The sequence below is a fragment of the Parasteatoda tepidariorum genome, chromosome 5, assembly GCF_982258835.1.
Source record: "Parasteatoda tepidariorum strain Cologne lab strain chromosome 5, Ptep-v5.0, whole genome shotgun sequence".
NCBI lineage: Eukaryota > Metazoa > Arthropoda > Arachnida > Araneae > Theridiidae > Parasteatoda > Parasteatoda tepidariorum.
Genome location: NC_141759.1, coordinates 119,372,768 through 119,398,076, shown reverse-complemented (window position 1 = coordinate 119,398,076; position 25,309 = coordinate 119,372,768). Strand labels below are relative to the sequence as shown.

Below are 25,309 nucleotides of genomic sequence, written 5' to 3'. Positions count from 1 at the left end.
ATCTAATGTGCTTTCTACTGCTACCAAAATTGATGATTGAAATAAATTTAGGTAGAAAAATACTGAGTTGAGTGCTTGCGACTACAAAAAATTCGATTGCCATGCTGATATTAATTTTTTGAATGGTTATTTCAAATATCTGTACTGTACGTATCATAGTTTCAAAAAACCAAAACTTTTATAACACGCTTTGAAATATCAATGATTTCTATATTTTTAACAAACGTATTAAATAAATAATCTCCTTGACAACATGACACATTATTGAAAAACAGTGATATGAAGCAGCATTTTTAAGATTTTAAAATTTGTCACAAACATCGAAATGATGAGTTATTATTTTTAAAACCACTTCAAATTGAAATGCTTTATTCTTTTACTTTACAAAGATAAATAGATTTAAGTAAAACATATACTAATTCACATAAAAAGGAAATATTATAAAGAAATATGCAAGCCGATGTCTTAATTTAGTTAAAAGATAAAATTTTCAAATCCTTTGTGTGCAGTACATCAAACAAAATCAGTGCTCATAAATACCATAATATATTGGTAATTAAATGAATCCAGAGTGTTTGTTGGTGCAAAATAAAACTTCGCAACACTTTATCATAATTATCACTCTATTGATTAAAACTCATTTATAAGCTATCTTAAGCCCGATGTGGGTTCGGGCTCGTTTACGAAAAAAAAAAAAAAAGGTTTCGAGTAAGCTTGGACTCATGATAACATTTTTATAAACTTTTTCACTACTTGTAAACAAATATCAGGTTCAGTTATAGAGAAAGAAAGAAAAAGTGAAATTTATAAGGCATAAACAAATTACAGAGATCTCGCTACTTCTGTTCGGTTTTTTTAGCTAAGTGAGGTTAACGTTTAATGTCAAAATAGAAATGTCTTTTATTTAGTTTAAGATATTGATTTTCTTTTTTAATTTTCGTTTGTGTCATCTTGGAGTTTCCGTCGGTTCAGTGTTTCTCTTCACTTTTTGTTTTACAGGGTAGTGATAAAAAAAATTTAATGACCAATGTCTTTTTTTAGACATCAAATGACGAGATAACACAATTTGACCTTTATCCGACGTATATTTCGAACTGCAACTCGTTGTTGTTGTTTCTAATACGACATGCCAATATTAACAAGCCTACTTGGGGAAACCAAGCGAATTTAAGGCAGAAGTTGCGTTTCTTGTTTTTCAGTAGCTCCATCTATGATCAAGAACCCGCCTTCAGTCACACGCGCGTCATAGACAGACTCATCCACTGATTCTAATTTTGACCTGAACTAGAGAACGATCAATCTCCAATTCAGTACCCCAAGTGGTATGATTTGTTATGGGTACTTGGAGGACTTTGTGACCGGACAGATTTAACATGCATCAGACACCATATACTGCAAGGTAAGTCTTCATCAGGCGGGAATCAAACTCACGACCTCTTGGACATGCCAATATATCTCGCGCTCAGGTGGGCTCGGATTAAACTCCTTCGGGCTTCCCAATTACTTCCTTGAACGCTGCTCTCTTTTTCTCCTCTCCGCTGTGACATATGAAATCAAGAATCTTCCTATCAGTTAGCATTATGGACGTATATTACCTCTGCGGAGGGGGGGGGGAGATGAGTACGGGATGATTTGGTAGCAATTCCAACCAAGGATATGTTAAAGCTCGCTTGAAATAGAGACATTTTATTTTTAAAATTCAGACCTATCAATATAGTTCTATTTTATCAATATAGTTTTTTCATATTTGACATCCTTATCAGTTACGAAGTTTTATTTGTTTATCAGTATATCACATTTTGATAAAAAGACGGGGAAGATTGAAATTCTTTGTTATAAATATGTGCTGTTAATGTTTCTAGTTTTAAATGGTGGATTTTACGTATCAAAGGATAAATTCTAATATGTTGTCTTTATAGGTTTATTGATGAAGAACTCTTTAAATTTGGAATGTTAACGGAACCAACCATGCATGAATGTATAATGAGGTTGCTCTCGCAGGGAGATGAAGAATCACTTGAGTGTTTGAGTAACTTACTAAAAACGGTAGGTAATGAACTTACTAGAAATTGGTTACCAACTGGCGGGCCGCATCCGGCTCACGAAGTTCTTTTTTGTGGCCCACGATCTAAAAGATATTAGTTTTCCTTTTCTTGCTGACCATTTTCGTAAAACTCTTATATGGGTTTAAAATACTTTTCTTTCGTTAAAAAAATAATAATAATTTCTTCGTTTCTGTGAAATTTAACATACCAACGGTGGAAAAAAAATTATTTCTCAGGTTTTGCATCCAAGAAAATATTTATTATTATTTGTAATTCAATACTTTTGTTTTGAACAACTTGAAAAAAATATGACAGTAATATGTAATGTTCCTTCGAACATAAAAGAGTCTTATAGAAAATTTTGACAAAGTTGCTGTCCACCATTTGACTGGTGTTTTTAATTGTGGCCCCCGACCTCATGTAAGTTGGAAACCCCACCCCTGTACTAGACGATCAAAAAGTTAAACATTCGAAATGAAGAGTAAGTGTTCTTTGTTTTCATTTTGAACAGAGCTTTTATTTGTCATAAAAAGTGAGGAAAATTATTATTGTTACTAACAGTATGTTTGAAGCTTTAAAAGATAACCTATCTTACATCTGAGTTATCCTGCTGAAAAAGCTATAGTCAAGCATTCACAGATATATTGAGCTATAAGACAATATAGAGAGTGTTCCGTAATGACCTCCCTTAATCATGAAAATACCTAATCAAAAGAGTGTACACGCTATTAAAAATTTTCATGGAAAAAAAATATATACGATGTAGAAATATGTTAAATAACTATTGGCAGAATAAAAAGGCACCAAAACAGTTTTATAGCCAGATATAACTTGAAGTGATTTAGAAGTCAATTTAGTTCAGTTCATTCTATTCAATATATTGATTTGTTAGATTTCGGCAAACGTTATTGTTTTATTTATTAATGATTTGGTTTCATTATTTTTGAGGATTTATAAATTAAGTACAGTCATCGATATGGAAAACATTTTCTCTCACCCTCTCCCTTTATATATATATATATATATATATATATATATATATATATATATATATATATATATATATATATATATATATATTAATAAAATATTGATTGTGGTTGAATGTATTATAAACTTTTTGTTTTAGTGATTTTCGGTATTTTATTTTTCGTTAATGATGAGTTAAATTCACATTACTTGGTTATAACAGCATTCTATTTATATAAGATAATTGTATTAGGAAAGCAATAAGCGTGTTAAAATTGAAAAGTTTTTCTTGACATTTTTCTGCTTCAGGCTCAAGTTTTAAATATTTCAGCTCGTTATTACTTAAAATTTCATGAAAAAAAAAAGAAGAAAAGGTTGGAAGGTTTGTGTTATCATGTTTACTATAAATAATGAAAAAAGAAGGAATATGTTGGTGTGCCCCGCTTCTATTTCCAGAAATGTTTTTGCTAAGCGAACGATTTGCAGCCGATTATCCAATCCTACTTTTTTTTTAAAAATGTTTACTTGATCATTTTATTTTATTTTATAACCGTCGTTGAACAGCCGACCCAATTTCATGGGTTTACGACTACTTACGTTCAACTCCGTAGCCTTGTAATTTTGAACCAATCCAGAAGATAAGGAAACTCCTGGATCAGTACCCTCAGAGGTATTGATTTGTTGTGGGAACATGGAGGACTTTGAGACTCGACAGATTTAACGTGCATCAGTCACCATTTCCTACACGGGGAGTCTTCGGCCGGCGAGGATCGAACCCACGACCTCTTGGATATGGGCCCAGCGCCCTACCGACCAGGCTATCCCGGCCTAAAAGGTATGCCAACGGCACGCGGTGTTCCCAGGTGGTCACCCTCCCAAGTACTGACCGCTCCCGATGATGCTTGACTTCGGTGGAAAATACCAAACAGAAGATCGGATCGCTTAAAGTCACTAAATTGGAAATTCGTACACGGCCCACGGTATCACATGAAACGAGCCTTTCTAACTCTAGCGGTTCAAGATCCCACATACACGTGATCTCGATGTGGTGTTCCCTCGTGTTACATCTCGTACTCTTTAGCAGGTATACTCTTTGAACTTACAGTCCCTCAGAATCGCTTCTCCCTCCATCCGTCAGTCCTGAGGGGGGAGGGGCTAATCGAAAGCAGAATTCATTACCGTAGTTCAATGAATACTTGTTTTAACCCTTGCAACTATTTATGTAAACCTTAATACTGAAGCATTTTTTTTCTTATTTTATAAATGTCGTTAAACAGCCGGCTCAATTTAGGATTTACGACTACTATTGTTCAACTCCGTAGCCTTGTAATTTCGAACCCATTTCATAAGACAAGGGAACTCGTGGATCAAGTATTGGGGGGAAATTTGACTAGGTGGAGGACTTTTTGATGGAACTAACCCACATTGAAAGGCGAACGCTCTAACCCCTGAGTCACCACTGTTCAATACTGAAGCATTAACATTAATTGAATAGATATTTAACATTTTACTAAAATGCAAATTCATCGGAAAAATTGTTACAACTTCCATGCGTCGACCACCACTATCAATGATCGATATTATAAAATGTTTCAAGAGAAAAATGCTACTAATTTTAAATTTGATAAGATGAACTTCTAAAAACTTGTTTTACTTAGGCAATCATCCATCAACATAAAACCACCAACATGGGTTACGAATAATAAAAGGAATTATAGCTACACTAACCTACATTGATGGAAGAGACACTTTTAGTTTTTTTTTTAAATTTCGCAAGAGATACTAAAGTGATTGTTTCGTAGCTTTAGAGGTTCATGCAATTCTTCATATTTAGTAATAAGACTTGAAACTTTCAGAGGTTTCAGGGACCAACAGTACATTACGGAAGAAAACAAGTATTTTTGTACACCCTATGCCAGAAAATCAAGCAATAAGCTTGTAACTTATACCTATTACTTGCAACAACTGCATGAAATTTATAAACCAAGCTTAAATATTTATAGAAATATGGACATTTTTATTCAACAAAAAAAAACTAGTTTTTTTTGTCTTGCGTTTGTTTTGCTATAACTTTTAAAATATTTCATAAAATTAAGAAAAATTTCAGAGCAGTTACGAAATAATAACAAAATTATTATTTTAATAATTGAAAAAAATTTGTGTTAAAGAATTGAGCAAAATGCGACGATTTAAAATAGTTCTTTATTACTGCACATGCGTGAAATATATATATATAATTTTGTAGTGAATAGTATTTGGCAACTAATGAAAAAAGTCTGCTTCGAATATCTTAGAAATTTAAAAAGTTTCAAGCAGTTTTTTGAAAGAAAGCTTAAAATGATATGTAAAATGAATGTTTTCCACAAATTTTATTTTGTACTATTATACAAGATATATTAAAAATGACACCTGCATTCGTGGGGGATCATCTCTCATAAAAGAATATTTTTTCCGCCCGTTTTCTTTTCTTATGCCATCCCAGTTTGGTGACCCGATGATTATTGTAAGGTATTAAAATTTGTTATTAAATTCTGTCTTTTGGTACAAAATGGAATTTGTGAAAAATCCCTTATTATTTTAAACTTTTTCTTCTTTTTTTTAAATATTAAAATCAGATTTTTTTTCATTAGTTGCGTAATACAAGTCACTACAAAATTATGAATAAATTTTTTTTAGGTTTTCCGCGCATGCGGAGCATAAAAGAACTACTTTAAAAAGCCATATCTAACAATAATTTTTAAAACAATAATTTTGTAATTAATATTTAATTGGTTCAAAAATGTGTTTAATTTTATTAAATATTTTTAAAGTTATTGCAAAATAAAACATAAGACAAAATTTTTTTTATACAAATGTCCATATTACCATAAATTTTTAAGTTAAATTCATGAAATTTTATGCAGTTATTGCAAATAAAAACTAAAGTAATTTTTACAAGTTACGAGTTCTTTGCTTAATTGTTTAGCATAGGGTGTACAAAAATGCTTCGTTTCTTTCGTAATTTACTGTGGATCTCTGAAACATTATTGTTAAGTATGAAAAATCGCACGAATTAATTAGTTACAAAATAATCTTATATAAGTAATTCTTGAGAAATTGAAACAAATGCTAAAAACCGAAAGTGTTTTTTCCATTATTGTAGGGTAAAGTATTTTAACTCATTTCATTGTGAGGATATATGACTTTCAGTTTTGCGCACGATTGCGCAATATTTTTTAATATAGATTTATAATTTTTTTTTATATTTATCTGACACAAAAATTTTTTATTTGGCTAGTTTTAAATTAAATATAAAATTTTTACACCTTGCAATTTAAAAATCTTTTATTTATTATTAAATTAAATAATAAATTTTTTTTCGTTGCTTAAAATATTTTGGATAAATGACTTTCAAAAATGGATACATTTTTGATTTGCAGAGTTAGAAATAAATATAAAATTAATGGGTTTTAAGCATGTCTTTTTTTTCCTTGTCACATCTTTTTTTGTAACATTTTCTTGCCATATTTAGACAGTCTCTCTTTTTTTTCAGATAGAAAGTTATTTCGCACAAATGCAGAAAATATTAAACAAACATTTAAACAATTCTAGGGTCAAATTTAAGTAGCAAGAAGTTACAGTTTTAAAAAGGGTAAGTCATGAAATACCATATCAAAATATTACTTTTTTAAATTTTGTTTGAGTTAATTGGAAAATAATCAATATCTAGGAGAGTCATTATGTATTTCAGTAATTAAATTAAATTGGAATTTTTTACATGATCATACGTCATTGAAACTAATTTTAAATTTATTATAGTATTCTTTTTCTATTCATTCCCTAGATTTTTTTTGTTTCACTGATGATAAATCTAAATATTCAAAATGCAATCCATTTCTCTACATACTTAATATATATTGAGTATAAAGACTACGCTTTTTATTTATCAGCTTTGTATTTTTCTTATTTGTGGACTATAAGTTAATTGCGATTCTTTATAATAGCTGTCAACCCTACCTGAATTTACACTGTTATCACAATTTTCAATTCATGAATGACTTCAGAATGTTTTGTAAAAAATGTAAATTTTTCGGTCCCAAAAGTCAAAACCATAAGATATGATAAGCGCATTATCTAATAAATGATATTTAGTTTGCCTGCGTCCACATTTTATATTGCGTCTTATTTTTTTTATTAAATAATAGATTTTATTTAATGACTTTTTATAACTTATAATTTTTTTGTCGATAAATAATGCTATCATACATATCTGCGCACCTGGAAAGTCATGAATTTTGGTATTGAACAAAATTTGTCATGAAATGTCATGATTTTCAACAAAAAAATCATGGACTTATATCGCCGAAAAATCTAATTTTTAAAATGGAATTTTCCTCCCTCCCCCAATTTCATGGTGTTCCGAGTATCTGAATTTGTAACAAAATCCCCACTCACAGTCATATTTTATTAAAATATCAAATGTTTTATCCTGTTCTTTAAATATTATGCTCTTTCAAAAATTTCTAGAGAGTTCTTTCAAACTTCTGTGATTTCAGAATTTTTTTTATTATTTTTATTTTATTAATTTTAAATTCTAGCTGAAGCAAGCCAGTCATTGACGAATTTTTTTTTATTCAGAAGAATTTCTTTCCTTTCCGATGAACAAGAAAAGTATCTTTAGAATATAATTCTGCAAAAAAAAAGGGGAAAAAAAAATATTTGCTTTTGCATTTTTTCAGCTATTTTATTGCTTTGACTCTTTCTTTACCCTGTTTTTTAAATTTAAAATCTACAAATATGAAGATGCAGAGTAAAACAGTTTTGGTTATACCTATCATTTCAATTAATGTTAGTATAATATTTTTTTAAATTTATTTTTGTGTTTTTGTCGGAGAAAATAGTAATTTTTCTTAAGTCATGAAAAGTTTTTGGAATTAGTCATGGAAAGTCATGAATTTGAAAATCTATAATGTAGCAGATACACTGCATACATTTATGTCCATTTTCTATATAAAAAAGCAACTTGCTTAAGCATAACTTATAGAAAAGATAAATTATTCTTCGATTTGCATATTCTAATAAGCAATTTATTTATTCTGTAAAATCCCTACTGGATTATATGCAGCAAAATTTATCTCCTTAGTATTTATATTCGTGTCGAATATAAATATTGTTTGGGCAAGATCATTTTTAAAATGAATGGAACAAAGAAATCGTACTTATAAATTCAATAAAGTAGGTAAAATATCATTTTTAGGGGTTAATACATGTAACTTAGTAATGCAAATAGGTCTAATTAAATATGCTATTGATAATCATTTTCTTAATGCCTCTAGGGAGAAACTTAAGCTGGTAGCGTGTATCTCTTTACAATGTAGTGTTCTATCCTAAGATTTGTTGAGCACCCTAAAAGCTGTTATTATTATTTTGCTGAATATCATAAGAAATGCTGGAGGTTTAATAGAGATGAACAAAATTGACCAACTTAATTATTGGGGTATCCTAACAAAATCTGTCTCAGAGACTTTTTGAGAAAAATTATACATTCCCTGATTTCAAAGAATTTGATGAGCTGATAATAAACCTATTTTAGGTGTTTTGTAAAAAATTAGTTTTCAGATTTTGTTGGTTATTTTACCTTGGCAATACGATACGCAAGATTTTCAACGCATGATAAAGTACTCTCTGACAATTCACCTAAGGGTGATATATCCCTAGTTGAACAGCAGAGTAATTCATCTTCAGTTTCACCTACAACTGAAAATGAAGATGATCCAGCGCAAAATGAAACTAAACAATAAAACAAACTAAAATATAGCTACAAAGAAGGTGTGTGTGATTCGTTTGATGCTAATTATCCTTCACAATTTGAAATCCGATGTTTATAAACCATGTGTTTCATTATAGATCAATATAGTCCTGTAAATAAAGAATATGATAGAAATTTTCTTCTTCAATTACAATGCGAACCTACGTCCTTAGCAAAACTGCAGAACTTGCCATACCTAGGTTTCATTAAAGATAAAGTATATTGTTTATTTTGTTTCGGTGTTATTTTTCTACTAAAATATTTTTGTTGTGTGGGCACAGGAATTTTGGAGAAAAAATTGCCATATCATTATATTTTACAGGGTTCCCACGGGTCAGGGAGAACAGGGAAAACCTGGAATTGTTAGGGAATTTTATTTTAACCCCAAAAATCAGGGAATAGTCAGGGAAAGATGCAATTTTTTTTACAAAAACCTGGAATATTCCTGGAAAATAACCAGTCTTAAAATTGTCATTAACAGTAATCAGTTATTGTGATTCATCTTACATAATTCTAATATCTATTACAATTATTTGTTCTTAGAGGTTCTCATTTTAATCAAACAGAAATGTTCCTTTCCTCATTTAATATTATTTTACATAGAAAATCTAATATTTTACATTACAAATAAAAGAATCAAAGTTTGCTGATGAAAATATAGTCTCAATTTTCATTGAAATTTACCTGGAAAAGTAAGGGAATTTTTTTCTGAAATAGAGTGGGAACCCTGATTTTATAACAACATTAAAATTTGTGTATGTCCTATTCTGTAAAGTTTCAAATATCCAAAACATGCCAGGCTAAGAAGAATATACATGGTATCTGTGCACCTGGAAAGTCATGGATATCAGTATTGGACAAAATTTGTCATTATTTTGCCATTTAAACTATTTTTAAAAAAATGGAAAGTCGTAGGTTTAAGGCGGTGAAAAATCTAATTTTTAAAAGGAAATTTACCTCATCCCTTCTAAATTCACAGTGTTCCGATGTTCTAAATTTGTAGCAAAATTGCAGCCATATTCGATTGAAATATGTTAACCACTCGTAGTCATATTCTATTAAAATATGAAATGTTTTTATCCTGTTCTTTAAAAATTATGGTTTTCTTTCAAAAAACGAAAGAAAAAACACAATTTCTAAGAGTTCTAGTTTAGGCTCTTAATATTACACTTACTTTAAAGAAGAAATAAAACAGCTTTAAATAACTACATATCTCTGACAGTATTTAGTTATTTGCTTTTGTATTTTTTTTTCAGCTATTTTATTGCTTCAACTCTTTCTTTACTCTGTTTTTTAAGTTTAAAATCAATAAATGTGAAAATGCTGAGTGTAACAGTTTTGGTTATACCTATCATTTCAGTTAATGTTGTTATAACACTTTTTAAGTTTGTTGTGTTTTTGTGGAAAAAATAATAACTTCGGTAAGTCATGAAAAATTCTTGGAATTATTCATGGAAAGTCATGGATTTGAAAATCTAAAATGTAGCAGTGTTAATTAAATAGAAAATAGTTTTATCTTTTCCTCATAAAATTTCTAAATACTGTTTTTTAAAATCATAGCCATTTTTTTTCTATATGTCCATTGTATGGTCAAATGAAAGGGAAAGTTATGCACTTAATCGTGCACATTATTTAAATTTAGCTGTTTTGTTTTTCATTATAAATTTTGATACTCCATGTGTGTGTACATATGTTTAATATACAAAAGTAAGAATTAAAAAAAATATTATTCCTCTAGTATTTAAGAAATATTTTTTGCCCTATGAAATATTTAGTGCAGTAAATTTTATCCTTATATGTACTGCTTAGCTTTGCTTTTAAAGATTATAATTTAAAGTTATAAAGATTCTCATTTTTTCTGCATATTTGAGGGACATAAATTTACAATAAGTAATATGTCTGTTAAACTCTTTATCGAAAAATCCTGCATTAAAGACAATACTGTTTTCTAGTACTTTTAAGTTTTAAGATTTCAAGTACTTTTAATAGATATACTTTTTTATTTTATAGGCTCATATACTAACTTCCAAGATCACTTTTTGCCAACTTTTGCACAAAGAGGAGTACCTAGAATGGTATGTTTCAAACATATTTTGCTCATATTTCTGTTGATATGACAATTCTGTTAATAATTCTTAAAATGCTTTTAAAAAAAATGTTGACTTTTTTTTAAATTTTGAAAGTTAAGACAATTATACAAACACGGTTGAAAAATACTCTTTTTAAATTAAATTACTTTTTCTTTGCATACATATTAAGCTAATATATTAAACCATATTTTACCACATTAAAAAAATTAATATTTTTTGATATAAGATTCTGTCACATACTAATGAAACATGAAGTAGAACATAACATTCAAAAAAATTTCCAAAACTTTAATGCATAGCAGCCAACTCTACTGGATTTTCCAGTAGGTTCCTAGATTTTGCCAGTTTCTCGTGGTCTACTGGTTTAATGAAAATTCTCGTGGTTTTTGTACATTTTAGAAAATTCCCTAAAATTGAAGTTTCCTTAAAAAATCCCCATAGAAATAGAATTTTTCTGTAGATTGCTGCTTGCTTGAATATTTAATTAAGTGTCACTAATACATAATGAAGCGAGCATCATTTATAAAATTCACTTAACTATCTTTGATGAATTACACGTCTATTACTATTCAAAATTATGAATAAACATAATACATAACATTTCAAGTGCATTTAGTGGGAAATCATAACTGGAAAATGTTGCAGTTTTTTGCAACATTTATCAAATTTATATTTGAAATGGCAGAAAATATTCGGTGCAAAGTCCTAAATTGCATTTTTGGCACACAGTTATAGGTTTTATTACTCTATTACCGTTGCAAGATTGGTTATAGGTTTTATTTCTCTATAGGTACTCTATTTTGGATATTTCTAAAATAATTTTAAACCATTAATAGTTGTGTCAATAGACAATGCCCAATTTTCACAAAATTGAAAAGATAAATGCTATTTAAGTTAATCATATTTGAAGTGTCTTTTTAAATTGGTATTCACTGGGTTAAGTGTAAATCAAACTTTTTTTTTTAAAGAAAAAATGAGCTAGTTATTTATTTTTAAATATTTTACATGATAAAATTTTCTATTTATATAAATTGTTCCACTTAGATTGTTAAAGAAAAAATATTTTTAAGTTATATTTCTCTTATTTATTTAACGCTGCAATATTATGATATTATGATGCTAAGAAGGAATAAGATATGTTGTACTGGTCACTGTTAAGGTTAACTTTCATTGTCAAAATTAAAAGTGTTGACCATCTCTTTAGCAATCATGCATAAGGTTATAAACTGAAATAAGATGTTATGAGATTTTTATTCCTCAGAAACATTTTAATTATGGTTATACAGGGTAATTCAAAATGAATATAGCGACTACAAACAGCTATAACTATTCAAAGAAACAAAATGTATCGATAAAATTTACACAGAATGTAGAAGGAGCTTCAAAATTCAGATTATTTGTGCGACTTCACATAAAAAAGTGGTCACACGGACAACCTCTTGAGGGTAGTTCATTTCACGCTAAAGCATTTGTGCAGTCACCGACGCAAGTGCATTACAAATGCGTTCTTTGAGTTCTACAATTGTTTTGGGGTTGAGCTGTGAGGGTTCCGGGAATATAGTGTTCGCTTTTCAATGAGGTGAACATGGTTCGGATGCCAGCAATGGCTGGTCAATCAGAATTCCGCATCCGGTTTGCATCGACCATAGTGCTGACATAAAATATCTTCAGTGGTAGACAGATCATGGGTTAGAGTCCCTTTGCCGTCAGGCTAACAGTGGGGTGTACTGGTAGTCTTCCTCTTCATGTAACGTAAATGTGGGTAATTGCCATCGAAAATTTCTCACAATACTTGATCCAGGAGTTCCCTTGTCTTCTGGATTAGGTTAAAAATTACAAGGCTACGGAGTTGAACATTAGTAGTCGTAAACCAAAAAATTGGGTCGGCTGTTCAATAAAATAAAATATTAAAAAAAATATATACATAAAATTGTTTTTGGGGTTGAGCCATGTCAGCTCAGGGGATAGAGCATTCGTCTTCCAATAAGGTAAACCTGGTTCGAATCTCAGCAATGGCTGGTTGATACAAACTCTGCACCCAGCTAACACCGACCACAGTGCTGACTTAAAATATCCTCAGTGGTAGATGGATATTGGGTCAGAGACCCCTTGCTGCCAAGCTAACCGTAGGAGGCTTTTGTGGTTTTCCTCTCCATGCAACGTAAATGCGGGTTAGTTCCATCAAAAAGTCTTCAAGGAAAGTAAATTTCTCCAAATACTTGATCCAGGATTACATAACCTCATAGATAGAAATCGCAGGGTGCCAAGTCCGGAGATCTTGGTGGCCAAGAGCAGAATATATTGTCGGCATCTCCACTTCGACTGACTTAATGGTTTGGAAGATGTTGATTTAAACATGTGCGAACCATCGTACCGCAGTGTGAGGGTGCTCCATCTTGCTGCAAAATGTAATCCGTAGAATCAGTATCCAGGGGTGCCATTAACCCTACCTTAAGCATGTCAAGATAAACATTTGAGGAAACACTCACGGAAGGAAAAAGGACGGTGCGTTTATATGATGTGATCGCCCAGAACTTTCACTGAATCACGTTCATATTCAATAACAGTGGAAGCTCCGTACCCCACACTCGAATCACTATATTTATTTCGAATTACCCTGTATTTGATTGACAAAACATGTCAAAATATAATTAATAAGTTAATTTTGTGATCTTAAATATTTTTAAAAAAAATATATATATGCAACTTTTAAAAACATTTTAGTTTTCTTACAATTCAGGAAGATTTCAAATGTATCTAACACCGGTATCTAACACCGTTTCTAAAGTATCTAACACCGTTTATTTATAAAAACCTTGTATTTATATTTCTTTAGACTTTAGTAGCATGTATGGTCAAGTCAACTTGCAAGCAGTTTCCAGAAGGGTCATTTGAAATTGTTTGTAAATTTGGTTTTGCAAATATAACTATAAAAGTTTTATTTTAATGGCAATAACTTAGCCATTTTTAAAAGTAACCGAATTTAGTCTTAGCTCTAATAAAAGTCAGTTATTTATGTTGTATTTTCTGTAAAAGTTATTTCTTATAAAATCTTAACGCATTGTTGCAGATTTTCACAAAATGCCCTGTTTCTTTTCTTACCAAATCTGATATTTTTCATGCATTTTATTTATTAAAAAATGGTATTTCATAACAAGTTTAAAAAGTGTGCCTATGAAACATTCCTTTTTGTAGCTAAAATGTGGTTTGGAATAAATATTTTTCCAGAAGTGCCAGCAGAAGAGTTTTGAAATGGATTAATAAATGTATAGTGCTAAAAAGAACAAAAATTACCCTGAATAACTTTTTATCTAATTATCTATTGATTTAAAATATTTCCATTGAATGATTCCATAATTTATTTTCCATTTCAATTTACAGGATATTATTTACCTCTTAGTAAATAATCTGCTGTCTCAAATCATCCTCAGTGATCTTTTCCTTCTTTTTTTTAAATCATTTCAATTAAAAAATTATAGCAATGCAATTACGTCAAAATTATAGCAATGTAATTCTTATTGCATTAAAATGTTACTTTTTTTGTACTTTCACTGAGAAGTACGAAAATTAAACATTTTAAATAAAAAATAATAGAAAATTATATAAACATGCTAATAAATTACTTCACAATAACAAAATCACTGTACAAACACTGTCTGAAGTTCAAAATATATCACTTGTTATAATTAAACATCTGCAATTAGAATTAAATGATTAAGGGAGCCCTAAAATTCACATATTCAATTTCAACAGAAAACACAGGCTTTTAGTGAAAATTTATTTTTTGATTAATGCATAAAATATGAAATTCAAATCTAGAACAAGTTTTAAGGCACCCTTTATAAAAATATAAATAATGGTAAATACTATTCAATAACATACAATGAAAAAATCTATTTTAGTAAGGAATTATTTCACTGCTTTACAAATTTAGATTAAGATATTTTAAAATTATAATATATGACATCAGAATATTAATAATTAAAAATTTAATTGAAAATATGGATTTTCATCTTACCAGAAATGCAATTTATCATGAAAAATTAAAATGAACCTTTTTTTCTTTTAAAACTGTTTAAAACAGCAATTAATCACACAGTTAATGCACATTTAAATCCCAGTTAAGCGAATTTACGTGCTTTAAAACAAAAATATTTTCAGAGAGAAAAAAAATTTTAAATTCTAATCACCCAAGACATGAAGCATTTTTCTGAACATAATATACATGAAATAAAGTAAATGTTCAAGCTTTATAAAATAAATATATCAGATACTATATAGAATATCTAGAAGTAGGGAGGAGTTATAAGTAAAACTTTTGATAGATAAAATTTATAGAATTCTAAAAATGAAAAGAAAAAGAGATGCTTACTTTTTAATCTTCGCTAAACAATCAGTCATGTGACCTAATTTATTCTGTCATGTACAAAATAATATAAATATCAATGGGAATTAATTATGATAGAAAATGTGAGCAAATGTGCAGTCAACAAACCTGTACTTTTCTAGCTACATGAAGAACCAGATGAAACTTATCAGACACCACCAAATCTCCTTCCTAAAACACATTACAAAATTAATTTTTCTTTAATTTCTCAAATAAGTAATTAAAGGAGACAATAATTTTAAAAGCAAAATTACATCTTTCTGGTAAAAAAACAAAATATTTAAAAAAATTAAAAACTAATATTATCTATTTGTCATAATTCAAAAAAATCTTTATAAATATAAATGATATTCTATGCAGTATGAAGTCACCTACAGTGACAGAAAATATTGAGTTATATTATGACTGTAATGATCCATTATTTCATTCAAAATAGAAAATCAGGAAACAAATCCAAAATATAATTTTATTAAATGTAAATTTATTTAATATAAATTATTAATGATGCAATAAGAGTACAATTTAAAGTCTTTCTAATTAAACAAACTTATCTTTTTATAGATTATTCATAATTGTAAACACATACACTACAGCGAAAGGTTTCCTAAAAGTCAAAATTTTAACTTCTAGATTTTGAAAGCAAATTTTTATTTTTGACTTTCTCACAATATTTCAAAGTTTATGGAGATCATGTTTTTTTTCTCTTTCGTTTTTAAGTGTAAAGAATATAGCTAATGACCATAACAAAGCTGTCCTTCATGAAAAGCCTCAGAAACAATTTACAATGAATAAATGGAGCAAAATAACAAATATTTCTACAAAAGAATTTTTAGGCTCTCCAAAAATAGTATTTTTTATTGCTTAACATTTATGAATGCAATAATTCAATTTGCTTCTACTCAGATTTTTTTCTTTAAAAAAAATTAAATTTGGACAGCCAATCTAAATGAAGAATTTATTACATTTTAATATGAAGGAATATAATTTAATTGTAACTTCTACTTATTATTTTATTTTTGCCAAATTTTTACTTTCGTTTGTTTACTTAAAAATGCTACACTTTTATCTAAAAATAATATTTTTAAATAAATTAATTAATGGGTCCACCTTGAAAATTAAATTTAGATTATTATGAGAACCTCATATGCATTAAAATAGCCAATTCACCCTCTCTTACTTTAATTATCATAAAACTATAACCCTTCCCATCTCAAAGTTTTATCGTTCCCCAATAATCAATCTCAAATTTGAGGTTCAAAAGAAATTGAGATTATGCATTTAATTTGAAATAACCACAAAAAGTAAGGTATAAAAACTAGTACAAATTATAAAGATGTTAAAAGGGGAGAAACAATTTTGTAACTTTTTTGTGTGCATGAAACACCATTTAGCATAAGAAAAATAAGTCATAGGTGTTGGTTATATGTTTTTCTACAACTACTATTGTTATATGCTACTCATGTTCATATAAACAAACATTTGAATAAAATTTTAAACTATTTTTACCACATTCTACATGTTCTGTTTGCCGAAGGCCCCATTGTAAATACTTTTTTTTTATTTCAGTTTTATCAATATTTAATAGTAAAAATAAATATTAAACAAAAAATGAAACAAGCTTTACCTCATTATCCTGCTTCCTAGAAATATTCGGACTCAAAAACCATCCTCTGAAAAAGGATTCTAGCATTAAATTGGAAACAATATATCATAAGTAATTAATATGGAATAACTAACAAATTAGAATTTATTAATTTAACAATTATTTAAAAAGTATTCTTGATTAAACATAGATGCAAAAAGAAGTAAAAATATGTTTGGAAACCATTACATATATACAGGAAAGACTTTACAAAATAAAGAAGAAGAGTATAAAAAATATATTTTAAGACAGTGGCTTCTTAAATGTACACCTAATAGTAGTACAAATGTAAAACATTTTGTAAAAATTTTCACAAATTCAGCCTATTGAACAAATGAAAATTATTAAGGTTGCTGCACCATAAGAATATTCAATAGTTGTTCAGCATATTTTTACTTTATAACCAGTGTTGTATAGCCCACCCTGTTCTGAGTTTATGACTATCAATATTCAACTCCATAGCCTTGTAAGTTTGATCCCAATTCAGAAGACAAGGGAACTCCTAGATCAAGAACCGGGAGAACCTAGATTTTGTGAAGGAGTTTTGGCTGCAACTAACTTGCATTTGTTTTACACGGAGCGAAAAACCACAAAAACCCAGAAATGTGTTAAAATAAGTTTCCAAATATTGCCCAACTCACATATTATTGTTACTTATTATTGCTCTACGAATTGTGCAAAGATGCAACAGATATGAAGAACCACATTACAATTATCCACATAATTGCTGAATATCAGCATAATTATTATTTTATATCAAAATATTTTCAATCAACAAATATACTTGTCTTAGCAGTTTTTTTTTCTTTTTCGATGCAACTTAGTATATTTTTTTTTAAACCGTATTAAACTTTATGAATTTTTGATCCAGAATAAATGGCTACTTAAAAACTAGCAATGAACATGTATTCAAAAAGACCCATTTTTGGAATACATAGTTAATCTGCAATTTATATAACTCAAGAATGTTGCATACAAAGAATATGTTAAATAATGTTCGAGCATCTACTTAATCAGATTCAGAAATTCAGAGATAATCTCAAAGAAGATATATCAAGGAAATCTTTGTTGAAATAATTGATAAAGTGTAATCAAAATAAGGAAGAAAATTATTTATTTTTTTTAAATTGAGTTCTTTATTTTTGTTTTCAGTTTTGCAAGCTGTATGCATAATTTTAAGGATAACTGTACCTTTGATGTGTAACTTTAAAAATAATTCTGCATTTATAGGGCATTAGTCATTGAATAATTTGTAGAACAAAAATTGTCTTCAGTTGCTTTATTTGTCCAAAGAGAATGTACAAAAACAAGAAAAAATTGGTCATATATACACTTTTGTTTGCTCAAAAAAGTTTTTCAAAGTAATTTCAATTTTTTTTTTTTACAAAAATATGAATGGGGAGCATTTTAATGCTTCATTAGTGGACAGTACCTTCATATTATAATTACTATTACTGATTTTCATCTTTATTTATAATTCCTCAATGAAATTTTTCATTACATGCTACACACCAGAGAGGTGTGCTTAGTATGTATTTCATGTTTGTCAAAACATTTTCACAAATATTTAAATTATTGAGTTAAAAAATGTCCGCAAGTGTCACATAAATCAAAATCACTATTTTAAGCATAGTAGCAATATTATTTCTTTTGGTTTAAATATAAAAATAAAACTTTTATACATTCTAAAGATCTAATCCATGCAAAGTATAGTAGAATTTGTTATGCAACTATAGAAAAATGTAGACATAACTATTTTAAGAAAAAAAATTGAGAAAATGGGAAATTTATTCAATTAATTTCAATACAAGTTGAATCACAACTTTTTTCATGCATATTCATTAGGGAACAAAGTAGTCTTTTTGAATTTTTTTGTTTCATTTCACACATTAATTAAAATGTGATTGGGAGAGGAACACTATCCCGAAGGCTATAATAAAGGTATTGTATATTATCAATAATTGAAATAAGAGTCCCTATAATAACCCCTTTCCCTATAATAACAACAATAAACAGGACATTTTCCCATCAAACATAGCCTTATGATATTCAGACAATTTAAAATGATTAATAGTACTTATGATTTTTCTATCATTTAGAATGATTTATACCTCTGACTTTTCTGACATTTAGAATGATTTATTAATCTACTTATCCTTTATCTTGACACTTAATATACATTATTTACAAGTTTTTTATGAAAAGAATAATAGAAATGAGTAGCTCAGATGTTCTACTCTGACAGCTAAAGACAACAATTTTTCTTTATAAAGCATGAGGAAGTGAGATGACCAGCCACAATTTTAAGTTTGTTGACTGTTAAAAATATTAATATACTGGATATTGAAACAAAAATGTGCAGTTTTTGTATCTGTGCAATTCAAATGAAAATGGTGTTATAGTAGTTAGCCTGTTGGGCTAACAAATATGTTTATATGGCTAATAAATATGCCTTTTATTTTTCAGGGTAACTAGTCAGAAACTAATCAAGTTTGTTGATAAAGAATAATTGAACATTGGGTTAGACACTCAGTCTTACCTTTCACTAGTAATTGACTCAACAAGCCAAAAAAGTATACAGAAATGTTGATGGGCACACGATAATGAACATCATTTGTTCTCACTTTAATGTATACAAGGATACATAAATGACAAATAAGATTCAATAAATAAGACTTAATAAGATATAATGAATAACATATTTTTCTTTTATGATAAAGCATCAATAAAGCATTTTTTACTGTATCATTCAGTTATTTCATAAAATCCACATTTTTTTTAAAAGAAATTGATCTGCATTATTTTATTGTAAAAAATAAACATACTTTAAATTTCATGTAAAAAAAGAAGTATTTGAATATTTTTATTTGAAAGCCTATTTAATTCCTTTTATAAAAATCATGATTTGTATATTGCAGTATTTAAAACAATACAAGTTTCTTTCCTAGATAATTGGTAATGTTCATCAATTATAAAAATCAACAACATCCATACTTTAGTTTGTATCTAAGTAATTCTTTTAACTTAATGTAGTTTATGAAGTATTCGTCATTTGGTTCCCCTGAATGAACAATTCATAAAGGCACATGAATAAAAGCTTCAAAGAGAGAATGTAAGCCATCATCTGAGATAATTTAAAACTATCTCCCACCTCCCAAAACATTTAGGAATTTTCCCTCTTTAGGGGTTAGGATTCTGAAAAATAATATAACTTTCAGGAGTTGCAAATATCAATTGATTATTCCTCAGTCAATAAAAAATCAACTTGTCTTAAAAATTTAAAAACAAAATATAACAAATTATAGATGCTTACACTGTATGTGTAATTTTCTAAATTAACAAAAGTTAGTATTTTTTGCACACAGTCTTTTCTAACTAAATTATACTAAGGATTAAAATTAAATTATATAAAATTAAATTTTATTAAAATTAGATTATAATAAGTTGCATAAAAAAATTCTTTTTTAAGTTACACACAATAAAATAAAAAATTATCGAAACTAGTATGATGAACAATTATAAATTGTTCATACACCTGCTATGCAGTTTCTTAATAAATTTTAGAAGGTCGAGGGGCTGAATATTGACTAGTTGGTATCTGCAAATTGTGCATTCATATCTGAAATCAGTCCTTTGCTTAGTTATGAGGAAAATATCCCAATAGTTTTAAGTTTGCAAACTCTACATAATAGTTACAAAGAAATGTCTCAATGTTGTGCTTTTTATGTTTACTAGTTTTGCAGATAGTATGTTAATGATTATAAGAGAAGCCCATTTTGTTGGGAAAAAAATTCTTATTGTTTTAGTAACATTCAAGTCATTACTTTAAAGGGTCATTAATAATAATCAAAATGCATTTGACAACGTAGCATGTGAAAACAGCTATACAGAACTTAGCTTAAATAATTCAGTAAACAATGGTAAACTTATAAAAAATGCTAACAATGTTGTTCCTGGTGAATTCCACCGTAGCAACGATACGAAGCTATCAGCAAGAGAAGAGACAGGTTTTGTAGCATTGGCTAAAAAAGAATTTCTATGTAACACAACAACATAAACGGAAAATTTATTCTAAACCATATGCAAATGCAAATTATAGTAAGAAATCATATTAAACTACTTAATGGTACTTTTTCATTCAATTTTCAAATGTATTGCAAATTAAATTATTTTAATTGCATAACTAACCAAAAATTTCTGATTTGAATATTAACTTTCCGAAAATTAGTCCCAGCTTATTGCAAAATTTTAAATGCAGGCTCTCTTGTATAAAAAAAAACCTGTTTTCCCCACCTTATATTGAAGAGCAAAGAAAATTTAGTATAATTTTTACCCAGAGACTCTATGTTTGGATATTTAACATGACACTAGATAAAAGTTTAGGTTACCAAGAGAGTAGAATTATTTAGAAAGTGACAAAAAAAGCCAAACCTTTTGATTTTTCAGTTGCAGCATTTAGCAAATTTTATTTTTTAAAAAATTCCAAATATATAACAATAATCATGAGAATCTAGTTATATCACATCAAACAAGTTGATGTATCTGAGCATATTGCTCGAGATATATTTTGGATGAAGCAGGGTATAAGTCGGGGAATGCAATCCTGGCACCACAGGATCAAAATTAGACAGGATCACAAACCAATGTCTGTAGAATTATTACTTCAACCCCACATGAAAACTAATTTTTCTCCTTTAAAATATTTGATATATTTTATTGATGCTTGAATCAAACAATTCTCAACATCGATGCAAAATTGGCAAGCGCAAATTGGCATTGAACAGCCACCCCAATTTTAAGTTTATGACTTCCAATGTTCAACTCCGTAACCTTGCTATTTTGAACCCATTCCAGAAGGCAAAGAAAATCCTGAATAAAGTTTTGGGAGAAATTTACTTTCAAGGAAGACTTTTTGATAGAACTAACCCGCACTTGAGAAAGGAAAAACACGAAACCCTGCATGGTTAGCCTGGCAGCAAGGGAACTCTAACACATGATCCATCTACCATTGAGGATATTTTATGTCAACGCTGTGGTCAGTGCAAGCCAGGTGAAGAATTCGTATCGACAAGCCATCGCTGGAATTCAAACCCAGGTCATCTTATTGAGAGGTCAATATATAACCGTCGTTGAACAGCCGACAAAATTTTGGGTTTACGAGTACTAATATTTCACTCCGTAGCCGTGTAGTTTTGAACCAATCCAGAAGACAAGGAAACTCCTGGATCAGTACCCCCAGAGGTATGATTTGCTATGGGAACATGGATGACTTTGTGACTAGACAAATTTAATGTGCACCAGTCACCATTTAGTACACGGGGAGTCTTTGGCTCGAACCCACGCCCTCTTGGACATCGGCCCAGTGCCCTGCCAACCAGGCTTTAGAGTGGCAAGATGGAAAAAATGTGATTTAGCATTATTTTGCCTCAAGCCTTTCATTTATTTGGTATTAAAAAAGTAAAATAAATTAGTAAGAAGTAAAATAAATAAAAGTAAAATAAATCGCACTAAGTTGTCCTTAAGCCAAAAAAATTTAAAAAAAAAAAAAAAGACTTAATACAGATAAAACTAAGTTTATTAATAGAACATTGTAAAAGTTTTAAGAAGAAGAATTAAGTTAAAATATGCATGAAAATAAAAACTTTTAAAATAGAAAAAAATTGAAATCGAAGACTTGTAATTCATAAAAGTTAATACCAAATGTGTCCTTTCATGAAAATTGACAAAGTTTATATCGAATAATAATTTTACTAAACACGTATAATTTTTCACCAACCAGTTTTAGCACATCACAACTAATAGATATTATGAAATGATTGTGATTTAGTCTTTTTAGATGTTATAGGGAACAGGTATTAGATACTTTAGAGCTAATTTAAAGTTTTCTGGTTATTACACCCTTTAAGAGACAATTATAAAAGCACAACAGAGAGAAACCATACAATCCTACAGATATTATTGGTCTTGCTGACAAATTAATTTTCTGTTTGAGGATTGCCTGTGATTGAGAATGTGCTTCTCAATCCCTTACAGCAAAATGAAACACATCAAAGTGGAAAAACTCGAAAAATCCCTGAAAATTTTTTTATTTTTATTATATTATTTTTTTAAACTTCTTTTACAATATTTTCACGATAGTTTAGCATGCGAAATGTGTTCTGTGTTTGAAAGCAAGTGTGTTTCTTGGTGAAAGAACGCATAATGGAATAAAAAATAAAATAAAATGGCGGGAAAATGGTTCAAATTTCAAGTCCATCTAACTCCTTTTAATATTAAGCTATAAACTTCAAACTCTGATCGAAAGTTGACCTCGATGAGCCGGACCACCCTACCAAGGGAAATTTTAATAGACCAAATAGAGGGGCCACAAATGCCCCTTCCCTTAAGTCTTTTGTTCAGCTTACCAGGAGAAGGTACTTGAATCTATGTAGTATCCCAATCCCCGTATAAATGTGGTTCAACGGCTAAGACTGCATGTCAGTGACTTACGGCCTAAGCGAGGGGTTGCAGGTTCGAACCCCGGCTGAGGTCAATTTTTTATTTTTTTTATTTTGTTTTTTTCCATTTTTATTTAATGTGTTTTTCGATATATTAAAGGATCCTACGTGTAAAAAATAATTTTTCTTATTTGAGAAATTTCAAATAATGCTTAAAAACTGGGAAAATCCCTGAAAATTAGTTTATTTATATTATAATATTTTTTTTTACTCCTTTTACAATATTTTCACGAAAGTTTAGCATCCCAGAAGTGTTCTATGTTTAAAATCAAGTGTGTTTCTGGGTGAAAGAACGCAAAATAGAAAAAAAAAAAATGGCGGGAAAAAGGTTCAAATTTTAAGTCCATCTAACTCCCTTTATTATTAAGCTATAAATTTCAAACTCGGACTGAAAATTGGCCTCTATGAGCATAGCCACCCTACAAAGGAAAATTTTTATAGGCGTATTAGGGGGGCTGCAAACGCCCCTTTAGTCTTTTCTTTAGCTCACCGGGAAAGGGTACTTGAAGCAATGTAGTAGCCCGAGCTTCGTGAAAACGTGGTTCAACGGCTAAGGATGCGTGATAGTGACTTCTGCCGTAAGCGATGGGGTGCGGGTTCGATCCCCAGCAGAGGTTAATTTTAAATTTTTAATATTTTTTTCTTCTGTTTTTTTTTACTATATATTATTTATTTAATGTTTTTTTCGATATATTAAAGAATTCTTTACATAAAAATAATTTTTTTATTTGGGAAATTTCAAATAATGCTTACAAACTCGAAAAATCCTGGAAAATTAGTTTTTTTATATTATAATATTTTTTTATTCCTTTTACAATATTTTCACGATAGTTTAGCATTCGAAATGTGTTCTATGCTTAAAATCAAGTGTCTTTCAAGGTGAAAGAAAACATAACAGAATAAAAAATAAAATAAAATTTCGGGAAAAAGGTTTAAATTTTAAGTCCATCTAACTCCCTTTATTATTAAGCTATAAATTTCAAGCTCGGACTGAAAATTGGCCTCTATGAGCATAACCACCCTACAAAGGAAAAGTTTTATAGACTTATTAGGGGGGCTGCAAACGCCCCTTTAGTCTTTTCTTTAGCTCACCGGGAAAGGGTACTTGAAGCGATGTAGTAGCCCAATCTTCGTGCAAACGTGGTTCAACGGCTAAACCGCGTGCTAGTTTCATCCGCCTCAAGCGAAGGGGTGCGGATTCGATCCCCAGCAGAGGTTAATTTTTAAAATTTTTTATATTTTTTTCTTTTGTTTTTTTACTATATACTATTTATTTAATGTGTTTTTCGATATATTAAAGAATTCTTTACATATAAAGAATTTTTTTTATTTGGGAAATTTCAAATAATGCTTACAAACTCGAAAAATCCAGGAAAATTAGTTTATTAATATTATAATATTTTTTTGTTCCTTTTACAATATTTTCACGATAGTTTAGCATTCGAAATGTGTTCTATGCTTAAAATCAAGTGTCTTTCATGGTGAAAGAACGCATAATAGAATAAAAAATAAAATAAAATGGCGGGAAAAAGGTTCAAATTTTAAGTCCATCTAACTCCCTTTATTATTAAGCTATAAATTTTAAACTCGGACTGAAAATTGGCCACTATGAGCATAACCACCCTACAAAGGAAAATTTTTATAGACCTATTAGGGGGGCTGCAAATGCCCCTTAAGTTTTTTCTTTAGCTCACCGGGAAAGGGTACTTGAAGCGATGTAGTAGCCCGATCTTCGTGTAAACGTGGTTCAACGGCTAAGACCGCGTGCTCGTGACTTCCGCCGAAAACGACGGGGTGCGGGTTCGATCCCCAGCAGAGGTTAATTTTTAAATTTTTTTATATTTTTTTCTTTTGTTTTTTTTACTATATATTATTTATTTAATGTGTTTTT

The 25,309-nt window shown here is 29.2% G+C and overlaps 1 protein-coding gene and 1 long non-coding RNA gene across 2 annotated transcripts; one reads left to right on the top strand and one right to left on the bottom strand.

The window, feature by feature from the left end:
• The first annotated feature begins 1,821 nt into the window (after positions 1 to 1,821).
• Positions 1,822 to 10,916, top strand: LOC122272355 (uncharacterized). Its single transcript, XR_015433569.1, has 3 exons — positions 1,822 to 2,046; positions 6,547 to 6,645; positions 10,813 to 10,916. It is a non-coding gene; the product is annotated as an uncharacterized LOC122272355 (long non-coding RNA).
• Positions 10,917 to 15,193: 4,277 nt separating this feature from the next.
• LOC147810110 (GRAM domain-containing protein 4-like) lies at positions 15,194 to 17,455 on the bottom strand. Its single transcript, XM_087162982.1, has 3 exons — positions 16,904 to 17,455; positions 15,388 to 15,450; positions 15,194 to 15,308 (listed from the first exon to the last, which is right to left on the bottom strand). The coding sequence occupies exons 1-3, from the start codon at positions 16,967 to 16,969 to the stop codon at positions 15,261 to 15,263; spliced, it is 177 nt and encodes a 58-aa protein (XP_087019108.1). The 5' UTR covers positions 16,970 to 17,455; the 3' UTR covers positions 15,194 to 15,260.
• Positions 17,456 to 25,309: the final 7,854 nt, after the last annotated feature.